This window comes from Cydia fagiglandana, chromosome 16 (assembly GCF_963556715.1).
Source record: "Cydia fagiglandana chromosome 16, ilCydFagi1.1, whole genome shotgun sequence".
Lineage (NCBI taxonomy): Eukaryota > Metazoa > Arthropoda > Insecta > Lepidoptera > Tortricidae > Cydia > Cydia fagiglandana.
Window position 1 is genome coordinate 9197312 of NC_085947.1, and position 17952 is coordinate 9215263.

Sequence of the window (17952 nt, forward strand, 5' to 3'; positions counted from 1 at the left end):
CCGTGAGGCGACGGAAAATGTTGCCTACGGCAATTGGTCTGATGCCACCGTCCTTCTTGGATAAAGCACAAAGCGATGCCCCATAGAGAAACGGCCTAACCTCCATATTCAACATACCTCTTAATAAAAAATTGCAAAGTTTTGCAAGGGAGTCCAACAAACGGGGACCGTTATCCCCCGCGGAAGGTGAAGTCAGTTCCTTCAGGTGCTGGGGCCTCAAGCCATCGAAACCTGAAGCCGACCCGTTATAGAAGGAGGCAATTTCCGCAGCCACGTCCATTGGCGTTACGGACAAAAAAGGGTTCGTAATGCCCGGCTCGGGGGGCAAACCTAATAGCCTCGATGGCGGCGGATGTTTATCCTTCAAAACCTGTAGGGTATTATCATTATCAGGAGCTAAAGCAGAGTCCGAGAGAAGTAGGCGAACGGCTCCCCTTAGGTCACCATCATGCACTTTATTTTCAATCACCCGGTAGACCGAAGCCGGCCTGTTCGAGGGCTGGGTGGGTGTAAAGCATAGTTTGACGACATTGATGTTATTTTTGACCTTGGTTGTCAGCGATTGGGGTTCAGTAGCATCCGGCACCCTTAAAGCTGAGTAAGAAAAAGAGAGCAAACTACACCAATCCTCAACACTGTTAGTGCGCAGGCAATCATTTATGACCGAGCACAGCTTACCAGCAGCAAGGCATCTAGCTCCCTTAGGTATGTGTCTTAATACCCGAATCTTGGCCTTTAAACCTGGTATATCCGCAAGGCGAAGTCCCGTCTGAGGCACCTCCCGAGACCCATCGCTGGAAATTCCGGTTGGATTGGGATCAGCACATGACGTATTAGTGCCATGAATTCGGGTCAAATGAATGTTAAGCCCCCTTTGACCCTTGAAGAAACGTACTGGTGAGCAAAACGGACATGGCACAAGGTCAGAGTCGGAGTTCCCCCGAGGTGAAGGCTGGGAAGGGGTAACATGGGTGGCATTTGACATTGAAAATATAAGCAAGGAATGTCTATAAATTAACTATGTCACAATTTGAATAAAATAAATTAAATGTCACAATTTCCAAATCCTAAAAACTATAAAAAGTCACATGTACATCACAAATAAAAACAAGAACAAATTATAAGTCATGAAAAATTAATAATAATATAATAACATTTTCCATACTAAAATTGAAATCCCTTTCTACAAAAACTATTCATTACGCACAAAGATTAAAAAAAGAAAACAAAAAAAAATATATGAAATCATTACACAAAACAAACACAAGTTAAATCCCATACAAAAGCCAAACAAAATTGTACTACTAATTGTAATGAATTTCTTCCCAAATTAAAACTTCAGATTCCCAAGACCAGTAGAAAGAAAAAGAAATTAATAATAAAACATTATATGCATACAAAAAAAAACAAACAAAACAAACAACAAATTTCAGAAAGTAAAAACAAAAAGTAAACACAACACTAGTGAGATTTGAACCCGGAACGCTAGGTGCACCTCCACGCAAGGTCGAAGCATGAGCTTTAGGAGGTTAGTGCTCAAACAGAACAAATAATTGGTTTAAGTACGAGTAGCTAAGTGAGAAGGCTGAACTGCCGTATATCGCGACCATCGAATTTCGCAAATTGCGGGGATTTTTCTTTTACACCAATGAAACCGTAGGTAATTAGAGTGACAGAGAGAAATGCCAGCAATTTGCGAACTTCGATTGCCGCGGTTATAGCCCTGTTATCTTGAATTAACAGAGATACGCCTAACAATGAAAAAAAATGTAGGCACTATGCTTAACATAATACTTGAACAAAAAAAAATGGGTAACTAACTATCCTAAGATAGCCAGCCGTGTGTGGACGAATTGAATAAATAGTTGAATGTACTTAAGAACTTCGCTTTGCTCGCTCGTTCAAAAATGTGTGCAGTACTGAACCCTTGGGACGCGAGTTCGACTCACACTTGACCGGTTTTTATTTTGATTTGATATGTCATATTATATTAAATTACAGCCCACTGTGTCTTGTTACTTTTGACCCACAACGTGTTACTTTCTGCACGCCAACGGGGTCATTAGTAACAAAAGACGATTTTTTTTAAACAAAATACACAATTATAATGTTAGTCAAGACGTTAATGTACAGAACATGCACTGACGTTATATACGAGTATGACTACATTAAACTCATCAAAATAATAATGGTTAACCAGAAACTAAGGTCAAAGTACATAGTGTTACGTTTCTCCCCGCTCTACCCTACGCATCCAAAATTACTGTCCACCTATGTTCATCACTATATTTTTTGCAAATAAATATATCGTTATCTTTATCAATAAATAAAGTCCTGGCAGGGTGGAAATTTCATTTTGGCGGATTCTTTCTCTCTGCATCTGACTGTACCTACAGCTATTACGGCATTTTTTTGGTAAACTTACGGTTATATGTTCAGACTCTGAATCTCTATAGTTAATATTTAAGATATATGGACATATCGGTATCGGCATATTTAAGATATATGGTCCTTGAACTACGTCCAAAGAGAGGTATGGGAATGGGAACTGAGAATGACATCTCGCTTTGTGTGGTAGGGCACAGCACAGCGGATGTCATTCCAGATCTAGAGCAGAGCTCAACCTTACAGAAATCTGCAGCCAAATAACACTAGCACTAGACCCTACTCATAGTGTCCTTCCTGCCGGTGAGTATGGTTGCCAGTTATCAACGAGGGGTGCGGAGTGTTAGACTCGGCAACGCGCATGGAGTTGCAGGCATCCAAAGGCTACGAAGATTGCTTATCATCAGACGGGCCGTATGCTTGTTTGTCATCGACGAGGTATAAAATTAAATATGCACAGAATATCATTGAACGAAAAACTTTGTTTTATTTTATAGTAAATTAGTATAACACTCGATACATAGGCAATCACAAACCAGGCACCGCAGTGGTTTTGGGCTGTAAGCCTCGTAGGCCAGTATGTATAATGTATATCTCGGCCTCACAAGCCGCAAAAACTCGCTGAGGCTAGACCATAGCCGTTTATTTATTCTTGATTTCATGAAGGTTTGCAGAACAGCACGTAACCGCATTATACATCTATCTTAGACGGACCTCACAGCAACAAAATAGGTGTACCACTGCACGATTTTCAAGTAGTACACGAAATATTTACATAATGTTCCGTATTAATAGGTAATATTTGAAGATCAAAAGTTCTCTAGCATAAATACAAGATCACAACATTGTCATCACAGTTCATTGACGTTGACGTACAAAAGTACGTCAAATAGGTATGCAATATTAATACCAGCATAATGAAAATTAATTCCAATCAATAAGTATGAGTCTTCAAACTTTTTTCATTCTACGCCGGGTTTCAAGGAGCAAATTACTTAAATGATATTGGAATCGTATTGTTTTAAGATAGTTTACTGCGTTTTTCAACCATTATGCCCCAACAAATCAAATCTAAGATGAGACTCGAGCTCCATGTGATGATAATTATTTACCCTGTTTTTTTAAATACTATTTGTCTACTGGTATACTTTTTCGTATATGTATATGACTTAATGTCGAAATAAATGCCAAAATCAACTGTCATTTTAATTAAATTCGCGATACGTGTGCTTTGATCCGAGCCCAGCGGGCATCTGATCAAAGAAGTTGCGTGCACGGAACCGCTGATATCATATTTTCGAACTTATTTAGTGAATGTGAAATTAAAAAAAAAAGTAATCCTGGTAGTCGTTCAAGCATTCAATTGCGCGTACATAGAAGCAGTTTTCATATTTCTATCTTTTGTGCACAAATTGTTACGAATCTTTAAAGTCCGTTTTAGACCTATGTTCGTGATCGTTTTCTATCGAGCAAAAGTCAAAAACTTAGGATTCTAATCACTCCACTCACTAGAAAAAGCCCTCAAGTTTGCTAATTGAATGTATGGCAGCCGTATTGTGATCCAAAAAAGAGCTACGGCTTTTAAAAAACTCCGTTTTCTGAACTCACTGCACCTTAAAAATATCCCCAGATCAAAACCTTTAATGGATCATTTATGGTAGTTAAAAGGCATGAAATAAAAAACAGTCCGAGTAGGCAAAAAGCGCGAGTGTCAATCGTAGAGCAGACTTCATGGTGTTTTTGTCCTACAAACATATTACACATTATACAAAAATGTAGCATAGCAACACCTACTTATTAATTTCTTGATACCACGGCTAAAACAATTTTGACTTTCAGTAGCCCTTAGAACGATCACGTAATTAACTAGTCCGACTTAATTACTTCATAATACCTTATCGGCCATCTAACCTCAGTAATCACACTGATTTTCTGCCGCGGACAAATTTTATTTTCGTTGATAACCATCGGCCCATCGTAGTGTGCGGCGACCCAAAGTAAATGTGTATTTAAATACAGCTTGCTCCTCGCAGTGATCTTTAGATAAAACAAAACACGACTTGAAAATGCACTACTTTTCTAGCAAAAAAGACGTAAGAGTATATAGGTATAACAAAAACACAAATGTGGTTTTAATGACTCGATCACATGATCGATCGATTTTAATGAATACATTAGAGTACCTATATATTTGATGGTTAGTATTTTAATAGTGACAAATTAATAATGATACCGACCGAATATAATTATTTATTAACTTGACGGAAAGGTCAAATTGATATTAAAAAGTCAAAAGGGTAACTTTAGTAAAGGGTACAGTTGTGAACTAAATCCCGTGCGTCTTGCTTGCTCTAATACATATACAAAAAACACGCGCTAATGATAACATCATTTTGATATCAAAATCTACGTTCGTATTGGCCTCTAAATACAATTTCACCCTCAACAATAATTTCCACCCAAACTAAACCAATACTCATTCGACAGCGCTCCAACCCAACATAACAAACCTACTCTATTAGGAATCGGAATCAAGTATGGTACATAATGATCGGCCAGCCCCGTTCGTTGAACCCCAGTCAAGTTCAAGTGTGCTCCTGTTTATTTTTAGGGCACTAAATATACTCAACTCCTTCAGCTAACGTTTGATTGGTTGACGCGGGGAAATGTCGCGAGAAACAGTTATTGCTCCAGCGACTCGCGCAAACTCATTTACAAATTAACTCTAGTTGACTCTTTGACCGGAAGATCTTGATATACATTTTTAGACGTTATAAGTTATAAGTGGAGGAAAGGAGGGGAGGCCTTTCCCAGGACACTAACCCAGGCCAACAAAAAAAAAGTTAAGGTGAAAGGCATAAGGAGGTGACATTAATAAGCTTAATATTCAAATATGTAATACCTACGTCGTTTTTTGCTACACATGTGAGTATAGGTACCTATTTGAAAGAGTGCAATTTCTTGAATGAAATTAAGTTTTTTGTCCCGATTCTTATTAGCCGCTTCGTTGAGCACAACAACATGAGGCATTAGTAAGTACTTAATTCTACCCCTACTATTTAATTGATGTTTTATGTCTATTCATCTATTTAATGAATATTTTCGAACTTAGAGCATAAACATTTACCTAACACTCATATTTAGCATCAGAAAGCATTTATTAACATTGTTAAATATACTTTCCTCGTTGTATCGCAATACGTTGTGCGAGGAAGCCGCCTGCTCTTCATATCTCTCATTTATAAAAAAAATAGGTATTAATATAAATCGGCGAAAAGATGGACTAAAATAAATATCGATAGTAATTTTTCAGGCCTAACAAATGGAGCGTAGAATAAAACTGACCGCCCTCACAAAATAGCTGGCAGGAAAATACAATCACCTATCATGTAATTTTGAAACCAGTGTAACGTGACCTCAAGATTCGTAACAACAATGCTTAATCCAAGATCACCCTTGTACTGGATTGTACGAGACGGAGTGCTTGGTGTTGTAAAGCTGCTATCTCAAACAGATCGTTCTGCCGTGACCAATGAGGTACTTTACGGAATAGACTTGGCTAGAGCACTAAAATCCTGTAGCATATTCATGCCAAGGCGGCAGATAAGGATCTTCGTGAACGGTACGTGCTTTTTCCCAGAGGTATAGTTAAAATTAATTGTACTTCATAATATTAAGCGTGTAGCATAAGTCCAATAAGCGAAATAAAGTAAAACTAAGTAGAAAAGGAAAATTACAATTATTTATTATATACTTAGGTAGGACGGTAAGCATTGAATTTAATATTAAAATATTGTAAAAATGTAAATTTTATATCAAAACGTCGGTCGAAGTATATAGCAATTCTATCAAATCAACCAAGTTTTAGTTAAAAATACATACTTACACTATCATAAGTCGCGCCGACATCCGTTCGATAACACGGATAAAAATTTTTAGGCACGTGATGTATGGACCCGACCTAAAACGACTTATAAACTGCCTATCCAATTGGCATAGATTAACAAACACGAATCACATGGCCACCAGCTGTCCCGCCCGACAAAATATAGTCAATTGGAAATTTCTACTGGCACGCGTAATAGGGTGCGACTTACCCCTATTGTTACCGCGTACATTGTGCAAGAACACCTGGCTTCCAGCTCATTAGAGGGAACCAGTGAAGCTAGAACCCTCTCCAGTGCAGGGAAATACTATTAAAATGGTTCGAAGTTTTTACTCATCTAATATTAAATACACTTATTATGAGATCTGTTTGGTGCCACTAACGAATTTTGTTGAATGTCCATGAAAAGGAAAAATATAAACATCTCGTAAATTTTAATTTTTTTTCTCGGTCTTTAAATTTGAAGTTTGCACGGCTGTCAATGCTGGCGCTGTATTAAATTGTTGACGATGTAATAGAAGTTCGATTGGTGACCGTGCGGTTTTGAACGCTTTGATGTTACTTGAATAAACAAACCAATTTCGACTGCATAGCATGCAGACGTATTCAAAAAGCCCATATACAATTTCCAGGTCTATCGAATTTCGAATACGTGGATATACTGGATATGTCTTGTATAGAGATATTGGGATAGGTATCCGTAAAGGTGGATCTTCTAGAACTTTGGTGCAAACTTCAAAGTAACCCAAAAGTTCATTCTTAGTACATGTGTGGTGGATAAATGTAGGTCCCTAAAATATGTGTGTTATTTAATCTGATTTAGATTGTATCCAATGCTGTTTAGTAAAATAATTATCTTCTTAGTGTAAGTTCTCTATAAGATGTTGGATCACAAATAAACTGGACATCGGTATTCAAATTCAAATAAGTACTCCAGTGCCTTGTTTTCTTTTCTCTTTCTTCTATACTATTTTTTATATACTTATTTGCATTCTAAGGAGTAAGATTAAACTTGAGAGAAATCCCCACTCTAGGAGACAGTTGGAAATGGCGAGCTCCCACAGGAGTGGTCGGGAAACACGTTTCACTTGACTAGTGCCTCACGTCACTGGCCCATTTCTTACGTCCCATTGACTGCTATGCATTCATCGGGCCTTTTCAAATGAAGGGGTAAATGAAACTCAGTGTAAATGAGGACGAATGGAGATTTATTGTTGGAGTAAGGGCCTCTTTAGCTTTGGCATCGCGCTTGAGCGTGCTAATAGGGCAATGAAGGTTTGTTTAGTTTTAAACTCTAATAAGTAGGTTTTTTTATTACATGCATGCATAGAAAATTTTGACCTCAATCCGTGACAAACGATTAACGCTATCCTTATTTGGAGTAAATTTCAATTGTAAGTAAATACAAAGTTAAAAGTTTAACCCGACTTCGATTACGGATTTTAATAAAGCCTTTTTCTTTTACGTAATTGATCTATTAGTGAATTAGAAAAAATACTTTTATTTCAATTTAAAATAAAAAACACGTTGTAAATAAACATCACGCTTTTTGCGCAATAAAAGCATTGCAAATCCTTATTGTATCCAAGTTTTTATTATGTTTCTACTTCAACAATAGCGAAGTATTCATGGAGCCAACGCAAGTGATTGAATTCGCCCCAGCCTGGTTCATTATTATCTTCATAATCCGGGTTTAAACTGCATTACAAAAGGTCTAACACTGACTAGGACTATTTTTAAAAAGCTTCCGTATTTGCGCCGTCGACGCCCTAGTCAATATTTTTATTAGTAAACCAATGTTTGAGCTGGTTTTGTCGGACGGGTTGAATAAAATCAGCCCTTGATTGTGATTTGCCTAAATTCTACTGCGATTCTGGTGCGAATCTTCAATTGTCTTTTTGGAATATGTACCTAAGGATATATTTCTAATTATATTTGGAAGTTAAATAAAGCTTAGAAAAACAGTGATTGCAGTGTTGAGGCAAATATATCACTCTGCATGCAGTACGAATGAAATTGCAAATGACTGGATAGTACAATGACTGCTTTCAAGTAAAAAAGGTCTATGTATTCCAGTTTTGTGTCACACAATGCACTAGAAAACTGTAACCGTATTATCTTTCTGCTCAATAACAAGAAATTATCAATGTTCATCTGCTTTTCCTATATCAACGAAGCCCCAGGAATAGTCTAATTACTCATAAAGAACGTTCCTGGTACTGTATTTCTAATAATAACTAACTTACATTTGTGTCCGAGCTCGCAAAGGAAATGCCTCAAGCAACAAATGTTATGCACATGCGGTTAACTGCCGCAATGACTATTCGCAGCTCACATTTAGATACGAACAAGTGCCGCGGCCGTTAACATCAAACCAAGTGCTGTTTACGAGCAACCGCAAACAAACAATATCATAGACAGCTCTTACCACTATAAGAAATTAATCTACGTGTCCAAAAAATAAAACAAACGGAACCATAAATCCCACACTGAGAAGACAATATATCGCGTCATCATAAACTTGTCCCTCTCCCGCCAGGCGGCGCCATGACCCCCCTTTCTTCGTCCCCTCCCCCGCCACCCTCAAGCCGCGACGCCGCCGCACGCACGTGCGTGCACAGCTATTTGCTTCCACCATTCAGAACATCACTATCCAAGCCACAAAACACCTTAACGGACACTATTAAAGTCCATTATCAATCCTGTACTTTCCAAGGATGCTGCACAATCCATTACTTACCATATCACGTTACTATTAAGCATATTTTATGGTGCTCATCGGCCGCATTCCCGAGACTTAAAAGCGATTGTTGTCGATGAACGTTTGAACTTTTGTCCTTTTGTAAATTAGCATTTGCGGCTTTAGATTTTTATTCGCTTTTGTGCGGTTTCAACGATAAAGGCGACGACACTGACTTACGAGTCGCGGAATTGATAAATTAGGTCGCCATTGTGGCTTTACTCGCTATCGGAACGGCAAAAGTTCGTGCAATTTCTTAACTGTCATCGTAAAGCCTGCGGCATCGCTGCAGCGATAAATAAATTTCATAATCGAAGAGCTTCCCGCCGTAGGTTAATAAATTGTACAAGAGAGTGCAATCATAAACAAGGCTGGCGTCACAGAATTATGCACCCCACCACATAACTGGTCCCTCGGGTATCGGCTCTGACGAATAACCCAATAAGCACCCACGAGGCAAAACGCGACACGTACAAAACATTCCCGGATATAAAAGCTTTACCCTGTTAAGTAATTTATTTCTTCTTCAGGTAGTCCGTGAATGGTTATTTTATGGTCCCACTTAAACGTTCTATAATCCACGCAGTACAAGCATAAAAGAGGGTGTCGGAAACCATAATGCAACGTGACTCGCTCGTCAGCTACGGAATCGTACTAGAGACGGCACCTGTTTCAAGTCAAAGGTCATAAATCTTACTTTTTAGGGAGACTTTTTAAGCCTAAGTATCTATTTGTACGATTTATACCATATTAACTCAGTCCCCTATTCATATTTGATATAAATATTACTGCTCCCTCTTGAAGCTTAATTTCGATGCAGGTGGCCTCTTGGAGAGCGGTAAGCATTCTTATTACTTAACAGTTAAAGTCTAGTTTTTATTGCGCACGTTTCAAAAATATTTTGTTCAAGTTTTTGCGCTTGTTGAGGCAAACCCATGGCATCAGAGCATAAACTAACCTATCTTAACATATAGGTGGATATAGAGCCATGATTCATCTGCGCTGAGTCAGAGAAATCTCACTTAGTAACCAGTTCAGCCCTCCACAGCCTACCCACTCGTAAACGAACCGGTCGTATGATCTTAACAGGCCTTGTGTTCCCATCACTTACTAATCCATTGCCTCAGATAAATCAATTGAAGCATGAGCATTCTCGAGATCACATTTGTATACTGGCTAACTTTGAAATCGCAATAATGGTCCAGGTTCCTCGAGGATTGGCACATATACATAGGGGTATAAAAGTCTCCGACGCACTGACATTATCCTTACGGGTAAGGTCAATGTGGGTAAGTCCGTCTACAAGGCAAGTCCGTCCACACGTTATAACTTTTGAATTTGAAGGCGTAAGCGACTTTGGAGTCCAGTCGATTAACCAGTTTTTCGCGCTAGTTCCGTCACTGTAAAACAGATGGCGCTGTGACAACAAACTTCAGAGCAATCCGCCTCAACAAGTCATTTCGTGTTTTGAACTCGAAGTCATAGTGCGACAGCCGTTCGAAAAAAAATTGTTAAAAATAGTTTTTGAAAAGATTGTGCATCAGAAAGTACCTACGTAAGTAGCATAAGAACCAGCTGTCTTTATTCTATTTTTAAAATATCAGAAATTAGCTTAGTTTTGTAATTATACGTTCCACAATTTACCATATTAAAATTTGACTAAGTTGGAAAGTCCGTCTATTATGTTCAAGGCAAGTCCGTCATATGCTTTAATTAAAATACTTTGGTTAAATCAGAGATTACCAACTGTTTTTGCGACTTTAATAATATAACGATTTGATAAGGTATCAAAAAATCCTCCTGACTTTGCGCATGATGTTACTTTATTAAATTTTGATCTCAGTAAATTAAAAGAAACGATAAAAATTCATTTTAAAATCACTATTGACCTTTTATTTCGGAAATCAAAAAAAATAAATATGTTTAATTATTTGGCAAAAAAGGTTTACCACCCCATTTTTGTAGTATATGCTGGACTTGCCTTTGTTTTAGAAAAATGGTGTTTATTTCGAATCTGAACCGTATATTAACAAGTTTAAAGTACACTTTTCATTGTCTTGATCCGTTCTTTTTAGGAATTTGACTACGAACATATACGCACCCATAGATTGGCTGATATCATAACTAGACGGACTTCCCTTAAACTGCATGGGAAGTCCGTCTACTCGCCGAATTTTAAAAAATGCCATTAATTTTGCTTAATTTGTGCTTGAAATGATCTGTCACTAAGGCTAAACTATTAATTATTAAATTCTTCGTCGTATGCGATTACAAGCAGTAACATAGGTGAATAATTAACGGAACTAGATCACTCCAAAGTCAAAAAAAAAAAAGTATGCCGGACTTCGCCACATTGACCTTATGTAATGATCGCTATAACAATAAATGTGTCGAAGTGTAGTCAAAGGTCCCACTTTATTGCTTACCGTAAGGAAGAGATCCCTCAAAGGGATAAGTTCGCCTTTGTACTAATGACGAATGTTATTTTTCCTGTTTTGTTTTGATTTTTGTATAATAAAGTGTCTTACTAGTTACTACTACTACTACGAGATTTTCTTACATCTTTATACGAATAACATGTCAAAGCGTCCTTATGGCAAGCGACTAAATGGCACTGTTTGCTTGGAAACGACACAAATTATTCCACATTCAATATAACTAGCTACTACTTAATATAGGTAAGTAAACAATAATAGGTACCTAATTTCTAGCGGGAATTACATACATTAAATTCCTCATTGAAAAAGATATAACCTCTCTAACCTACACTGCACGATACGACGCACAATTATCTTGTCAAATATGTCTTTAGTACATAAATATAGGCAGTGAATGTTATATCGCCAGTTATTATAAAGTACCTATGTGCGTTACTACGTTACTACAATACTACACGAAGGTTGACCTTTAGCGTATTATACCCACCGCATGAGAGTTACCTGATAAGAATAATTATGTCATTCACATATGTAGGGCCTTATTAATTATATAAATTAATCGTCATATCGACCAGTAATATCATTAAGTATTTAGCTGTTATATGGAGTAAAACCTATCCTTACAACCGACGCATGTTTATTGAAGTGACATAGAAAAATATTCTCATCCTTCAAGTATTTTTTAAATATAGGTAGATATCAGTACCTATAGGAGTTAAATTTATGACTGAAGAAATGCCTTCCACATCGTCCTAAGCGATATTTAATATCGGAGCCGACAGCGATATGTCACCCATGTCGATGCCATGTCCTGTTAGATATCGGGCAAGAATGTTTGTTTAATTCAACCCACGAAATGGCCAAACCGTTATTTGGAATACACGTAACATATTGTGTTGTGAGAACTATTTCTACAAATGACTCTCGCTTCCCCTATCTTGGTTATTACAAGAACACTTTGAAACTCGTAAAATAGTATGTTATCTCGCTGGCACTCTAGTTATAATGGAATCTTTACCCTGGTGGCACACTTAGCAAGACACTATCTACTGCCGCCGGACGCTGGTGCAACACTATTCGCAATTAGGTTAGTTAGATTGCACCAACTTATCTCCTAAGGCGTATGAACTATCATTGAACTATCGCCAAATGCATTTTACCCTATCATTATCAGCCGCTTTCACATCTCGCTTGGGAACACGATTCATCACTTCACCGTTATGCATTGAGACAAATTGTTCCAACCAAGTTCAATTACCCTTCTATAGTTCACGACCAATAATGTTGACAGATACGGCCAACGCTTATCGACGAATAACAATTTTCTCAATAAAAATCTCATTAACATCGTAACATTCGTATTTATTTCTTCAAAGGTGTGTATCAGTTGCACAAAGTACTTTTCTAATTCGATTCCAATTCGTTCTCATGAGTTCTCGAATTTAATTTGATACTGCGGTTAATAAAGTTGATATTTCGAGAATGGATATCGTTGTGTAATTCATATAGCGGTGACCGCATGCTCAGTACTTTTTCCGAGACCCCGCATCGCTATAAATGGTCGTATAATAAACCGCAAGCGGTATATCTGACCCTTCTGGTTACGATCTCTGGATCACATTACATGAGAGGTGTTGACTCGCTTCGAGTGTCTCTACATCAAACACAGTAACTGTAGCGGACTAATTAACTCGCGAACTTAATTTTGTCAATTTTGCTCCATTACTCCCACTATTACGGGACTATACGGGTACATTTAGACCCTGATTGTCTCAGCTTAAGACAAATGCCTTTGCAAATTACTTAACATTAGAATGTCAGCACATTAAACATTATAACACATACGAACGATCCGAAACAATGGCCGGATATGAGGCAGGATATGCGTCCGACACATTCGCGTCTCCATGTGTGACGTCAGCGTGTCTAATTTACGTTGATCATTATCATTAAACGGTGGTGACTGTTGTTGCAAGCTTAAAGCGCTTGTTTATATTCGCTGGAGTTTGCAGTTTGCCTCGGATGACTCGAAAGTTCCCAGCATATTAAAACAAACACGTTGAAGCGACTATCGACAAAGTTCCATCCGCTACGTTAAGCATCGCATCCGCTAATCCTCGCTGCAAAACGCAGAACTGCTTCTCTTTGTATTGCACTAATGAGGGCCACGTGGCTGTCCCCCGCATTGCAGGCTGCACAATAAAACAATGCACAGTAGTACACAGTCGACTATTCCTGCAGGAGTCGCGTGACTCCGACTCGTTACTTCAGTTCCTGACTGTTTGTATTGTATGGGCCGACTGTTTCCAAATGCGTCGCCGGAATGGCAACGTTGTCGTTTATCCTTCCATGATAACCGCTATTGTTGTTGTCTGCTGTATTTGAAATTGCATTTGTTCATTTGGCAAAATCATTATAACTTTGTGGCTTTGCTTTTTACCTTTAAAGGTTGAACCTGTATAATGTGATGTTTGCAATATCTTTTAAGATTACTCTCCGATGAAAGAGCTTTAAGAGTGTCAACCAATTCCAAATAAGTACGTAAGTACCGCTTCATACGTAGCCTAAAATTATATTACCCTATTTTGACGAATATTCGTAAGTATTCTATTTATTCGATTTTCAGCACAAGATTAGAGCCAGACATTGAAAGTCCTTGACAGAGCCTAGGGATTTACCGAAGCCGCTGTATTCTCGAAATAACGATCCTCACGATTGTGTAATTTCTCCTTGGTAAATGGCATACCTACGGCTACAGAGGTCTCAAGAGCCAGCCAAATTATATGTATTTGTGAACATTTGGCATTCCCAATATTCGGAGAACAATAACATGCCTATTCCCGAAACTGGCCTCGAACATGTGTTGACAAGACTTGATTCAGAACTTTGGGTAATGTTTGAACATTATACCTAAGTCAAACAGATGGGTAAACAACAAGTTACCAGCGTGTTCTAGTTGTCTTGTAAGATTCCGTTTACCAATTCATATAAGAATGTCCCTAACAGGCAGGACGCGTTCTGTTTACATTCCGTCAGAGGACTCATGACACTTTGACACAAACACGAAAACTTTTGAAAGTAGCGTTTGTTGGCGCGTTGTCACCAAACAAAACAACATAAACATTGGCTGTGCCGCGGTCGTGAACTTCACTTAACACTAGCTATTAGGTCTGTTGCACCGCTGCGTTTCCGTGGCGGTGAACTCACCTAGTTGGGCGAAGACTTTCGGGCGCACGTTCTCCTGCCAGGCGGCGGCGGCGGCGGCGAGCAGTGCCGCCAGCAGGGCACAGCGGAGCACGAGCATGGCACTAGTCACAGAGCGACATCACTTGAAGCACTCGCGGCGCGCGGGGCACAGGCGGGGCGCGCGGCGGCCGGCGGTGGACTGACTGCCGGCGGATCGCGCAGGCGCTGGCGGCGCCCCGCGGTCTCGCATGCGTGGTGTTGCGGAGTGCGGACCTCGCACGTGACGCAGCCCTCCTCGCAACCCTCGGCTGTCCAACCCTGCGACGTCATAATCGCGTTAAAAAAGCGCCTGCATATCCTAATGAACACTAAACCTGCAATTGGAACTGGCGGGGAGTCTTTGTTTATAAACGATTTTGGGTGCATTAAAAATTCGTTAGGGGCGTGACAGTTCAGCGAATCGTAAGGTCGCAATTACGACTCAAGTTTACAAGCGGGTTTAAGCATGCATTATAAATCCCCTTCCGGAAAAAATAACCAGACACGAGTCGGCGTGATTTTACTAATTGACGCCTCCTCCTTAACTACAGAGTCGAACCGTCTAATAGGTAGGTGCCTCCTAGTCTATAATTGTCTTGTTAACCGATCAGTTATCGGTGTTTCTTGGAATTCTTTACAAACAATTCAACTAATATAATGGTATACAATAGTAAAAATAAGTATTGTTTACTTATAACAAATGGTATTGAATCTAAATGATATAGAGAGGTTTTATAATGGATCATTCAATTATACACGTCATAAATAAAACTAATCGATTATTAGTTACCATTCAGCAAAAAAATCAACATGCAAACACTGCTAACACAAAGTTCTAAATCCGGGTTCATGAAAAAGAGGGATATAACTTTGTCGAAATACTTTTCGTGGAACGGTGGGGTGCCCTAGCAACTTGTTCATTATTTTTAATTCGGCAAAGTTCGTCCCTTATAGCGTTATTGGGTCAGTTTGGAACCGTACCAAACTAAGTCGTGTTCGATGTTAGAGCACCAGTGAGATGCATTGTTGTCGGCCCGTGTGAAAATCGATAAAATAAACATTATTGTGCATGACTCCTTTATCGATGGCCCCTTTATAGCGTTGCATAGAGTGTGCAGCGGGCATTCTCTTTATGTTCGGTAAACTACCAAATATTTGTATCTAATCATGCATGAATACAGTTAGGTAGTTACTTTGCTATAGGCAGTTTAGGTGAAAGTCTAGCTTGTCGATGATTTCCTTCGTTGCGCTGAAATTGAGTAGGTTAAGCAAGTTGTCAGTCAGATCAGTAGCCACAATTATTTACTCTGTAAGTATTAACCCGAAATGTCTAAAGCCATGTCCACTTTACGGTTGTATCAATGAGGAAACAGGCCTAAGAGACATACAGTGACTAAAAAGATATTTTATGACAGGTATGATTTTACTGATATAAGGCTGATTTTGAATTAGCAATTAATGAGATTTAAAACGTTAATTAGGTAGGACGTGAATCTCCGACTGAGGATTATGGAGATATTTAATTAAATCATTACGAACTCTAACTTACTATCTCGAACCTTTAACTACCTCGAAAAGAGACTTTTACTAAAATAAGTTACCAGTTCCGCAGTTCTGGAAGACTGGTAACCACGGAGTAGAGAAACATAGGGATCGCACATTTTATAACGAAGAAAAAGATGAAATAGATTTATACTATCCGGCCTGCGAAAAGAGTCAAATTCTATACATTCCGCCCCGCAAAAAGGTAGCGAAAGTCTGGCCTATGCCCTTGGGTCATAACTTCATAAGACTAAGCTTAGATAGAGTGTTTACTTCATAAATAACTTTTCTTAAGTTGTATGGGAATTCTGAGGTAGGTACCTAAGGTACTATTATTGATAAGTTTTAAACTCACTTTAAACTTCATACTTACTTAAGTACCCATTAAGCTTAAATTTTATAATGAATGAATTCTCGTAAAGCTGTCTAAATACAAATTATAAATCGGCTTTTATCCATGTATGGAGTGAGTAATCTAAGCTAGTGTTAAGGAAAATACCAATTACGGTTCTTGAGATTAAAGAGCCACGACGAACATAACTATGAACAGACGGAGGTACAAACGTAGGCTTAATTATATATTATAATTATTTATATATCAGTTTTTTTAATTCGTTTTTATATTTGTTACCAACACAGAGGTAGAGGTTTTCACACCATTTAAGATCATAACATACAACAACCGGATGTTTAGTCACAATCTCCGCTAAACAATAAACGTGCCAAACGATTATTATTATGGTTTACGTAGGATCTTCGTATGCTAAACATGATTGTAAACAAACAGAAGCATCAGAGCTACAACGAGCACCGGGATTTTGAAATATAATCCGTAATTATGAATTTTAGATATAAACCGCACATAAGCAGCAACCTGGCATTGGCATGACTCATGTGATTTTTAGAGCTCTGTGCAAAAATGTTCGAGGAGCTCTTATGGGATCACTTCGGTCTTGATTTTAAAAAGTCGCAATTCCGGTCTTTTCCCAAAATATCTTAGGGGTTTTGTAAAGCCATTTCAATCGTGTACGATTTGTAGAAAAAATATAAATTTATTCTATGATTCCTCGATTGACGCAAAAATCTAAAACTGAAATATTAAATTCGTTTTTGATATAATTTGACTGTAATCCAATTTCCATAGATACTTAGCCCGTGGCGTTCCGTTCGACTTGCAAGCGGATAGACACACGTTTCGAGCATCGTTTCAGTATAATAATCCAATTAGTCTGAAATTTAAAACTTGCTCACAGAGACTGCAGTGCGAGCAAAAAATAATGGTTGGAATTTTTTAAAAGTTTCCTTTGTAAGTTTTGTCTAGTTTATAACTTTATAACAACAGATGTAGGCGGCGCCCTTATTCGGAGACATATTTTAAGTACAACCCTAGTAGTATTATCATGCCGCGATCAGAAAGGGATTAGAAATAACAGATTTCCATACACTTACGTCAAAATCAATATGGATTGACAGCTATCTCAATCCCTTTCTAATCGCGATTCAGTAATACTTACCTACACATTTCAACGTGACCATCAAATTCAAATAATATAAATGCTTTCATTTGGTCGAATCAGATTTATTTTTATTTTTTTTTACTTTATAACAGAAAATATTGAGTAGTGTTCAAAGGGGTTTCCACTAAAATACTTCATCCAATAACTTTGAACGTGTGCGACGAAACCCACCTAAAAAGTAAACTAGTATAGCAACTATTGATATGTTTTGCCACGTGT

The 17952-nt window shown here is 38.3% G+C and overlaps 1 protein-coding gene across 2 annotated transcripts in view; it reads right to left on the minus strand.

Annotated features, from left to right (window-relative positions):
- LOC134671913 (semaphorin-1A) overlaps positions 1–15230 on the minus strand; it is a 421041-nt gene extending 405811 nt beyond the window's left edge. The window contains exon 1 of one of the 2 annotated variants that reach the window (XM_063529776.1): positions 14657–15230. In XM_063529776.1, the coding sequence (XP_063385846.1) occupies positions 14657–14753 (97 nt within the window). In that variant the 5' untranslated portion in view covers positions 14754–15230. The remainder of the gene's footprint in view (positions 1–14656) is intronic. The other variant, XM_063529775.1, reaches the window with a different exon arrangement.
- Positions 15231–17952: the final 2722 nt, after the last annotated feature.